This window comes from Carlito syrichta, unplaced genomic scaffold, assembly GCF_000164805.1.
Source record: "Carlito syrichta isolate Samal-C Ts95f unplaced genomic scaffold, Tarsius_syrichta-2.0.1 Scaffold307339, whole genome shotgun sequence".
In the NCBI taxonomy this organism is placed as follows: Eukaryota; Metazoa; Chordata; class Mammalia; order Primates; family Tarsiidae; genus Carlito; species Carlito syrichta.
In genome coordinates, this window is record NW_007251435.1 from 595,098 (window position 1) to 605,550 (window position 10,453).

A 10,453-nucleotide genomic window follows, 5' to 3' on the forward strand; every position below is an offset into this window, starting at 1 on the left:
GAATATTATGCCGCCATAAAGAAGGACAAACATATGGACTTCACAGCAACTTGGATGGATTTAGAGTCGATCATACTCAGTGATCTATCACAGAAACAAAGAACAGAGTACCACATGTTCTCACTCATAAGCGGACCTTGAACAATTATCATGATACTATAAGAAAGGGATTGGCAGTAGTGAGGGAAACTGCCAGGGGAGGGAGGGACATACCTCATCAACAAGGGTACCTCCATAATGAACACCTGTATATCTAACCCTGAATTGCACCCCACATCTTTGAAATAAAAAAATTCATCCTGCGCATCTTCATCTTTTGATTAGAGAGTTTAATCCATTTACATCCAAATAAATTATTAATAAGGACAAATGGACTTCTGTCATTTTGCTACTTATTTTCTACATGTACTGTAGGTTTTTATTGCCTCTCATTTCCTGCATCTCTGTCTTTTGACAATTTAATCTACTATGTCTTGGAATGGGTTTGAGTTCATCCTACCTGAAATATCTTGAGCTTCTTAGATATTATATTCATGTCTTTCATCAAAGGCTGATAAAATGGAAAAACTTCTAATAAGACTGATCAGTAGTTTTAAAAAGGCATGAAATTATTAAGGCATATAACTACAGATGCTGCAACCATCTGTAGTAATGATTGTCTTGAGAAAGATGATGTTATATACAATGGGGTACCCCCCAAAACCCAGAATTTATATATAAAAAATTGTGTATTTATTCTTACATGTTTAAACTTCAGTCATCTTCAAAGTATTCTGTGTTTGATGCAATACATCTATTGAGATACTTCTGTCCCTGCTAAACAGTTTTTGAACTCATCAACTTTGACACCTTTTAGTGCTTCTGCCGTTTTTGTTTCGCCTCTTCCACATCGGCAAAACATTTCCCTGTGAAGACTTTTTTCATCCAGGGAAATAAAAAAAAGTTATTTGGGATGAGAATGGGTGAATAGCTTGGGGAGGGGGCACAGAGGTCATGCCATTTTTAGTCAAGAAACTACTGAGCACTCAGCACGTTGTGGGGAGGTGTACTTGTAAATCACCCATTATGATGGGCAAATGTATTAAAAGAATCTTTAAAAAAACAAACAAAAAAACACAACTCACTGAAGCCCAACGCAGCTTCTCATGGCCACTGCAGCTGGTATACTGATGCCAATGGACTCCTAGAACACTTATCCAGCAGGGGAAGCCTGTACTTCAAGGGGCCTACCCTCCAAAAAATAATTCCAGGTATTTCTTAGGGGAGATTCCCCTTTGTATACATTTTACTAGTAAAAAATTAGATCAGCAATTCTCAAAGGGTCACTCAGGGACCTCTGGAGGTTTCCACAAGGCCCAAATTTCCTTTGTAATAATACTAATATATTATTTGATGTCTTCATTCTCATTCTCTCATTAATGCATGGTGGAGTTTTCCAGAGACCACATTGGTGAAGTTGAAGACATGATATGGGAAGCAAAATTCTATAACAGATCCCAAGATTCCCAACCTCTGGTATATATCCCTTGTATAATTCCCTTCCATTGAATTAGGGGAGACCCATGAATATGACAGGATAATTACACCCTCGATCAGGTTATAAGACAAAGGTGATGAGAAAGTTATTCCCATGACTTCATTACATCACATAATACTTAATCATAACAGACTGGAGAGATAGTCTCTTGTTGGCTTTGAAGAAACAAGCAGCCATGCTGTGAAGGCTACGTGGCAGGACCTGAATGTGGCCTTTAGGAGCTGACAGCAAAGTCCTGCCAACAGTCATCAAGAATGCAGAGATGACCTCACTCCTATAACTATGAGGAACTAAACTCTGCTAACAACCAGTGAGCTTAGAAGAGATTCTAATCCTCAGATGAGATTGCAGCCCCAACTGACATCTTGACTTTAACCTGGTAAAACCTAAGCAAAGGATCTTTTTACCCACACCTGTGAGATAATAAATGTGTGTCATTTTAAGCCACTAGGTTTGAAGTAATTTTTTAATACAGCAATAAAAACACTAAAGCACACAGCATAGAATCTATCCAAAATTAAGCAAATAAACGAAATAGGCTAAAAATAATAATGAATAGCCTCAGTAATCTATGGGATAATATACAAGGGGTGGGATCAAAAATACTGGAATTTATTTATTTAAAAATTTGCATATATTCTTTACATGTTTAAACTTCAGTCACCTTAGAGTACTCTCTGTTTGATGCAATATCTACTGAGAGGCTTTTTCCACTGCTCAGAACAGTTTTCGAACTTGTCAATTTTGAAACTTTTAGTGTTTTTGCTATTTTTTGTTTCACCTCTTCTACACTGGCAAAATGTTTCCTTGTGATCACTTTATCTTGGAAACACACAAAAAAGGTTGCCTGGGGCAAGATTGGGTGAATAGGGAGGGTAAGGCACAGGGTTTGTGCCATTTTTGGTTTAAAAAAACAAACAAACTGCTGAACAATCAGTGCAGTGTGGGTAAGCACACTTGTAAACCACTCATCATGAGAGGGGCAAACATGTTGAAAGAATACTAAAAAAAAAATTTGCTGATGCCGACTGCAGCCTCTCATGTTAGCTGATGCACTGATGCAGATGGGTTCCTAGAGTACTTACTTAGCCGGGAAAGCCTGTACTACAAGAGATCCATCCTCCAAATAATAATTTTGGGGGGGTCCCCCCCTCATACTGTCACACATTCATGTAAATGGAATCCCAGAAAGCAGTCAGGGGCAGAGGTACTTGAAGATATAAAGGCAGAAAATGTGTTCAATGTGATGAAAATTATACTCTGACAGATCTAAGAATCTAAGAACCCTTACAAAAAGAACAGAGGCAAGACAACTGAAGCCTTCCTAAGAATCTATGTAAGACAGACAACCAAGGATTGACTCCTTTATATTCCTGAAAAATAGAACCTCAAGCTAGAGAGGCCATGAATGCCTTCGGGTGGCGGGTGTGGCATGAGCAGGTGCAGCAGTACAGGCCCATCCTGAAGGCAGTGTGGTGCCAGATGTGGTCCTCTGTGCTTAGTGTCCGAGGCTCCATTCTCAACTGAATACATCTGGGCGTGGCTATGGCTGAAGTCCTGGCTTCTGGCTAGTTTTCCTCATTCCTTCCCTGATTCTAAACTTAGTCCTGCACCTTCTAGATGTCTCTTGGAGGTCCCCAAATAGGCTTTCAATGCATTTCCTTCTGGCTGGGTCAGGCAAAACTGATACCTGTAACAGGCAACTAAGAAGTCTTAACAGAGGGATAATTCTTCTTTTCTACTCGCCTTATTTTCTTACCACCATTTCAACATGGTGGGGGTGGGGTGGGGTCAAGTTAACTGAGTAAGACATTAGACCTACCTCCATTATCCAAATTTAGACAGTTCTTCAAATTTGCCTTTAAAACTTCTTTCTCAACTGTGTTTTCCTCACCATATCCATGTTCTAGTCATTTCTTGGCTGGATTACTGTTATGGGTTGATTTATGTGCCCTCCTCCCCTAACCCTCCATGCGACTGTATTTGGAGATAGGGCCTTCAAGGAGACAATTAAGGTTAAATGAGGTCATAAAGGTGGGATAATAATCTGATAGAACTGGTGTCCTTATAAGAAGAGGAAGACAGACCAGAAATCCCCCTCTCCCCAAGCACATAAAGAGAAAACTCTATGTGAGGACACAGGGGAAAGGTAGCTATCTAGAAGCTAGGAAAAGCGCCCTCACCAAATTAGGGCTCCCCACCAAATTTACCAGCATCTTGATCTTGGACTTCAAGCCTCAAGAAATGTAAGAAAATAAATTTCTGTTGTTCAAGCCACCAGTCTATGGGGTGTTATTATGGCAGCCTAGCTTACTAATACAACTACTGACAATCATACAGCTGCTGGAATACAGCCTTCGGCTTCTTAACACAGCCAGGAGAGGGGATCTTCTTAAAATCCATGTGACTCAGAGTTACTGAAGATCTCTCTGCTTCATAGAGAGTTGGGTAAACTTGGCTTAAACTTTCCGTTTCACAGCATATGAAACACTATTATTCTCCATTTAATTTACTCAAATTTCTTAACATCTTTTTTCATGGTCCCTGTGAATCCATTCCTGCAATCCTAAGTGGTATATCAGTTCAACCCATCTGCTGGGTTGAATCTCAGTATTTTCAGGAATCTCAGGATCTTCTTGTCCACAAGAAATTAAATTAATTCAGGAATCTCAGGATCTTCACCACTGTCCACAAGAAATTAAATTAACTATTGATTCTGTGACTGTACCAACTTTACTTATGACTCCAGGAGCTATGGAAGGAAATTGTACGCTGTATTGCAGGCTTCTGCCTCTTACTCTTTGACATTGCATTGGCTTCCAAAATTTGTAACTCACTATATAATTATCCCACAATCTTCTAGCTTCCCTTCCCCTTACTGAGCCTGTTTGACTTCCTCAGTCCTTTATACAGAAATCTAACCATATCACTCCCTTACATGAAACTCACTGGCGATCTCCTGATTGCCAATATGTAGAGACTAGTCTAGCATTCCAGGACCTCTGAAGTTTTCTTCCTCCAGCCTTTTGTATCACCCACAAATGAAATCTAGAAAGCACCTGCAGCCCTAATGGGCATGGCAGTTACTTTGTCCTGGATCTAGAAGTCTGGCCCAATGGGGTCACCTGCTATACTTTTGCCTGCTTCCTCTCTGCTCCTTGAGGGCCAGCCCACCTCTCTTGAGCCATGCTCCACACAGCTTTCTGTTATCTTTAGCCCCTCTCTAAGTGCCTGGCACAAAGTGAGTACTCAATAACTGTGTGCCTGATATGAAGAAGTGAAAAAATAAACACCTGTATTGAAATCTTCCAAAGGACCTCACCGCTTAGAGGATGAAGTCCAAAATCTAAAGCCTGATGTAAAGAGTCCTCTAGAATCTGTGCTCACCCTCTTCTTTCCCTAGTTCCTATTCCCCAATTTCCCAGGCACCCTTAGCTCTTTTCGAAGACATGAAAAGCAGCCCCTGTCTCTGGAGGCAAGGGGTAGGGATGGAGAGAAGGAGTGGGCTAGGCCTCTGACTTTACCTGTGAGAATGCTGGAATTGTCGAACCCTTTTTCTTTTCTGATCTCTCTCCGCCTGGAAGGAAGCAGACCATCTGTGAACTCACAAACCTCTTCCAACAAAGGCAACTGTCCAAAACAGTGGCCAGAAGGCAAGCATTATCCAGCCAGATGCTCACTTAAGCAGAGTTTGCACTTCCCCACTTTAAAGGAAAGTCACCAATCAAGAAATGATGGGATCTAAAGAGGCATGGTCTTCTCTAACTAACACTCCTCTTCCAGGATGTTCCTTCATTCTTCCACCCTAAAACTTACAATTCTTGGCCAGAAGTGGTGGCTCAAGCCTGTAATCCCAGCACTTTGGGAAGCCAAGGTGAGAGGACTGCCTGAGCCCAGGGGTTTGAGACCAGCCTGGGCAATTTGGTGAGACCTCATCTCTACATAGGTGAGACCTCATCTCTACATATATCAACAACAACAAAAAAATTAGCTAGGTGTGGTAGCACATGCCTGTTGTTCTGGCTACTTGGAAGACTGAGGTTGAAGGATTACTGGAGCCAGCAGGCCATCGCTGGGGTAGCTGTGAGTGTGCCACTGCACTCCTGCCTGGATGAGGGAGTGAGATTCCAACTCAAAAACAAAAACGAAAACAAAAAACCCCCTGCAATTCTGCAGTGTTTGCCTGCAAAGATTCTCAAATGTCATTTTCTTAGACAAATAGACTATGGCCCAGAAAGGGGCAGGGTCACACAGTAGCTAAGGGGCAAAGCCAGGGCTAAAACTCTCTTCCTGGTTTGTGAACTTGCTCTCTGTATTCTGCTCTGTGCAGTGTCATGGAAGTTAGGAATGTAGAGGTACTTGTTCTAGATAACCTTCAACCCCTGTCCTCTCCCAGCTGCTCCACACTGAATCCATAGCAACAGGCTTGAGTAGGCTTTAGTTGGAGAACTCAACCTGAAAATACCATCTTTTGTTGGGGAGGTGAAAGGGGCAAGAGGACCCTCAGACTGCATGAGAAGAGTCGAGAGGTTCAGATTATAAACCCTGTCTTGCCATGTGGAATTACAGGAAGAGTTTTTTCCTCAACTTTCTATAAGAATCCATTCATTACTTTTATTTTGAAAAAAAAATCATTTAAAATTACAAATATATACTTACCAGTGAAAACAAAATATGGCAACAATAATAATTGCAGAAACAGTATCCACAAAAAGCCATATGAACATATAGAATCTTGGTGTCTGCAAAATACAAAACAAACCACAGTGAAAGAACTTTATAGTCAGAAGGGATTTTAAATCATATCGGCCAAGTCCCCTGCTTTGCTTCCAGGGCTGGAGGAGGAGAGGAAGAGGGGATAAATCAGGCCAAGAAATCTTGACGGATGTGACATTCTCAAACCCAGAGAACTTGCAGCTATCCTAACAGTCACCCTCACACATGCAGGGAACGCTACAAGGAATAAAACACACCTTTCATCTCCCTTGACTCTCAAGACAGAAGTCAGAGGGAGCCCCTCTGACACAGCCTATTCTGCACTTGGACTCCAGTGCAGATTTCTTGACGACTTCTGCTATGTTTTCATGACACGGCTTTTCTTTATTTTTTATTTTAAAGATGTGGGGCACAATTCAGGGTTAGGTATACAAATGTTAATTATGCAGGTACCCTTGTTGATGAGATGTGCCCCTTCCTCCCCTGGCAGTTTCCTTCAACTACCAATCCCACCCCCACCCCCTGACAGTTTCCCACTGCTGCCAATCCCTTTCTTATAGTATTATGATAATTGTTTAAGGTCCGCTTATGAGTGAGAACATATGGTACTCTGTTCTTTGATTCTGTGGAAATAGCTTTTCAAACCTAGCTTTGCAGCCAGATCTCCCTGGGCAGCTTTAGTAATAATGGTTGGGTCTCACTAGGGACCTAAGGAATCAGAATCTTTACACTTTTTAACACACTCCCCAGGTGATGCTGAAGCAGCTGGTGTGTGACGCAGCATTTGGGAACCACAGTTCTAATTCAATTCACCACTCTTTAATTAAATATGCTGAAATATAATCTCACCTTCTCTAGATGCCCCCCCTTCTCTATGTGCCTGCCAAATCACCTCTTTCCCAGAGTTCCATCTCCTGGGTCCTCCCATGTGAGTTTGATCTTCCCCTTCCACCTCCATTTCCCCCCCTTCGATTTCATGTGATGCTACTGGGGCTGGCACTTTTTATCCTTTCTCAGACCTTTCTTTCCTTGGGATGAAGAAGAATATTAATTATAATAACAGCAACACTAATGATCACAATAATAATGAAAACACTGACTAACAATTAACAAACATTTACAAGGAGCCAGGCAAGTGTTTTAAGTACTTTAGGGGTATTTTCACATCTAATCTTCACAACAACCCTACTAGTAGAAGTTCTTAACCAACTTCCACTAAACTGAGGCTCTTAATCCCATCTGGGAAACATACTGACTGATGCTGGGTCTGCTGATTGCTCCAAGATGCCTCCCAGGTGAGCTGAATGTTAACTAAGAATCAGTTGTTCTTATTTCCAAAATGGCTTGGGTCAATTGTATTTGTGATTGTAATTGCACAATGTAATTAGATGTTGCTTAAATCTGTAAAATCTGAGTGAATAAAAGTATGTCATTAAAAATAACTAAGTCAAATGCTTTGCAAAACTCAATGAAGACAAAATAGGTTATTAAAGAATAAACTGCAATTGGATTTGGTGTGGATGAAACACTAGAGGAAACTGGAGTAGGGGACTATAAAAATCTAGGTAGATTCCTCATTCATATTGAGACTCCCAATGACTCAAACAGTTCTTGTTCTGTTTAAAAGAAACACAATTAGAAATCATAAATAAGCAAGAGAACAGAACTCGATCAGCTGAAGTACCCTAAAGAAAAGACTGTCTCTATATCAAAAGGTGGATGAATATTTTTAATTAAAATAAAATGCATGAGGTACATATGTGATATTCTGTTTAGAGACATTACCACAAAATTCCTTCCAAACCTATATGTGGCCTCTATGCAAGGTGACTTAGCTGTGCTCCCTATCAAGAGGTGAAGTCTGTCTCTCTTGCCTTGAATCTAAACTTGGCCATGTGATTTTCTTTGGCTAATGGAACATGAGCAAACATAACAGAGAGAACCTTGAAAAGTGTGTGCGCTTTGGGGCTTACCCCCTCTGCTGGTTGAAAGCCATTACCACCAGGTGAACACACACACTAGCCTCCTTGAGGATAAGTGATGAGAGACCCTGGTCATGCCAGGTGAGACTCCAGACAAATGAGGGAGACCATCCTAGACCATCCAGCCCAGGCAACCTGACTCAAAACAGAGGAACCATTTAGCCATCATCTGGAATATGAGACAAAAAATATTTGTTTAAGACACTAAGTTTTTTGGCCAGACGCAGTGGCTCATGCCTGTAATTACAGTACTTTGTGAGGCTAAGGTGGGAGGATTGCTTGAGCCCGGGAGTTAGAGACCAGCCTGTACAACATAGGGAGACCTCATCTCTACAAAAAAAATTATTTAAATGACCTGAGCGTGGTACTACGCACCTATAGTACCAACAACTCGGGAAGCTGAGGCAGAAGGATCGCCTGAGCCCAGGAGGTCAAGGCTGTGATGAGCCATGATCATGCTATTGCACTCCAGTTTGGGTGACAGAGTGAGAACTCAACTAAAAAAAAAAAAAAAAAAGACACTAAGTTTTAGATTTTTTTTATTAAGTATTAAAAGCTAACTGATAAAGTGTACATCATTAAAAAAATCATTCCCCACTTTAACTATCTCAACTACCAGATCAATGATCAGACCAGATCGTATTAGATACAAGTGCTTCTATTATACTATTACCTTCAATTTACAAACAAAACAAAACACAAAAATCACAAACAATATTTCCAAATTCACAGAGTAAATGGTGGAGCTAAGATCTGGATCTGCAAAGTCTAATCCCAGAGTGTGGATTGCCTAGAAAGCTTTGGGTACTGGCCCCAACTCCCTGAACAAAAGGACACATGATATACACTAGAATCCCATGCATTGGGTCCCTCATAAAAGCCCAAACCAGGTGTGGAAGGAAGATTGTTTGTTTTACTTATATCCTTTCATACTTTTTGGATTTTGAATCACATGAATTTATCAATTTAAATATTAAAATGAAAAATGCTTTCAGAAATAGTAGCATCATTTAAGCAAATGTGTACCTTCCAAAGGGACAATTTGAGACATTACTGATTCGGAGGAATAAGATTATGGAGAGGTGTGCTGCTTTCTGATTTATGAATTTTCATAATGACTGAGTTTAAAAATGTTAGCAAAACACATAGCATATACATGAAGGGGACGTGTATAGGGATAGGCAAGTGGAAAGGTTCCACCTGTGCGAACAGACATGCCTTCCAAAGTTCCCTTCAGGGTCATTTCAGAAAGTTGCCTAAGCCACAGAGAGAGGAGTCAGTGATTTCCCATTCCCACCAGAAGACCTTGCTGCAGTGCCTTTGACCCCGATCCCCTTTCCTGGTCCTAACCCTGAAGAGGTCAGAAACTAAGGCCAGTGAGGGTGGAAGTATGGAGAGGGCAAGCTGAGACCCTTCCCCACTTGGGGTTCTCTGCCTAAAGCTTTAACTTTCAAGGCAGTTTGGAATTTGGGTTATTACTTTAGACTGGACATTTTATTTCTAAGTGAGGCTTTTTGATAACTAAAAGTAAACTTTGGGAGGCCAAGGTGAGAGGATCACTTAAGCCTGGGAGTTTCATACCAGTCTGGGCAACAAAGCGAGATCTCGTTTCTACAAAAAATAAAAAAGTTAGCTGGGCATGGTGGCATAAGCTTATAGCCCTAGCTACTCAGAAAACTGAGGTGGGAGGATTGCTTGAGCCCAGGAGTTTGAGGCTGCAGTGAGCCACGATTATGCCACTGCACTCTAGCCTGGGCAACAGAGTGAGATCCTAGCCAAAAAACAAAAAAATCTAAGAGTGACTGTAAAAGCTATGGAACCTGACTGAGATTTCATTCAGGGGCAGGAAAAAGCCCAGCTCAAAGACCAGATGTAAAGAATCAATAGATCAAAATTAAACTATTTTTCTGCTGTTTGCTATTGTGTCCTACTCAGTCAACCTACTCTCTGTACAGATAAGTAAAACAGGTTCTGTAGCATTAGCTGGGGCTCCTTCACAGACAATAAGGGATGGGATTTAGCTGGGATGGTAAGCTGGGTCTTCAGGTCCTCAAGCCTCTGGCAGTGAGCAACAGAAGGGCTAGAAAAGGAAGCCAAGCCGGGCTCGGTGGCTCAGCCTGTAATCCCATGTCTTGGAGGCTGAGGTGAGTGGATTGCCTGAGCCCATGGGTTCGAGACCCACTTGGGCAACTTGGTGAGACCTCATCTCTACAATAAA

General features: G+C 41.4%; 1 protein-coding gene across 1 annotated transcript in view; it reads right to left on the minus strand.

Moving 5' to 3' along the window:
- GDPD4 (glycerophosphodiester phosphodiesterase domain containing 4) overlaps positions 1-10,453 on the minus strand; it is a 124,732-nt gene that overhangs the window by 2,103 nt on the left and 112,176 nt on the right. The window contains exons 14-15 of the mRNA XM_021715742.1: positions 6,197-6,279; positions 5,062-5,114 (exon numbers count right to left, since the gene is read on the minus strand). Coding sequence (XP_021571417.1) covers positions 5,062-5,114; positions 6,197-6,279 — 136 coding nt within the window. The remainder of the gene's footprint in view (positions 1-5,061; positions 5,115-6,196; positions 6,280-10,453) is intronic.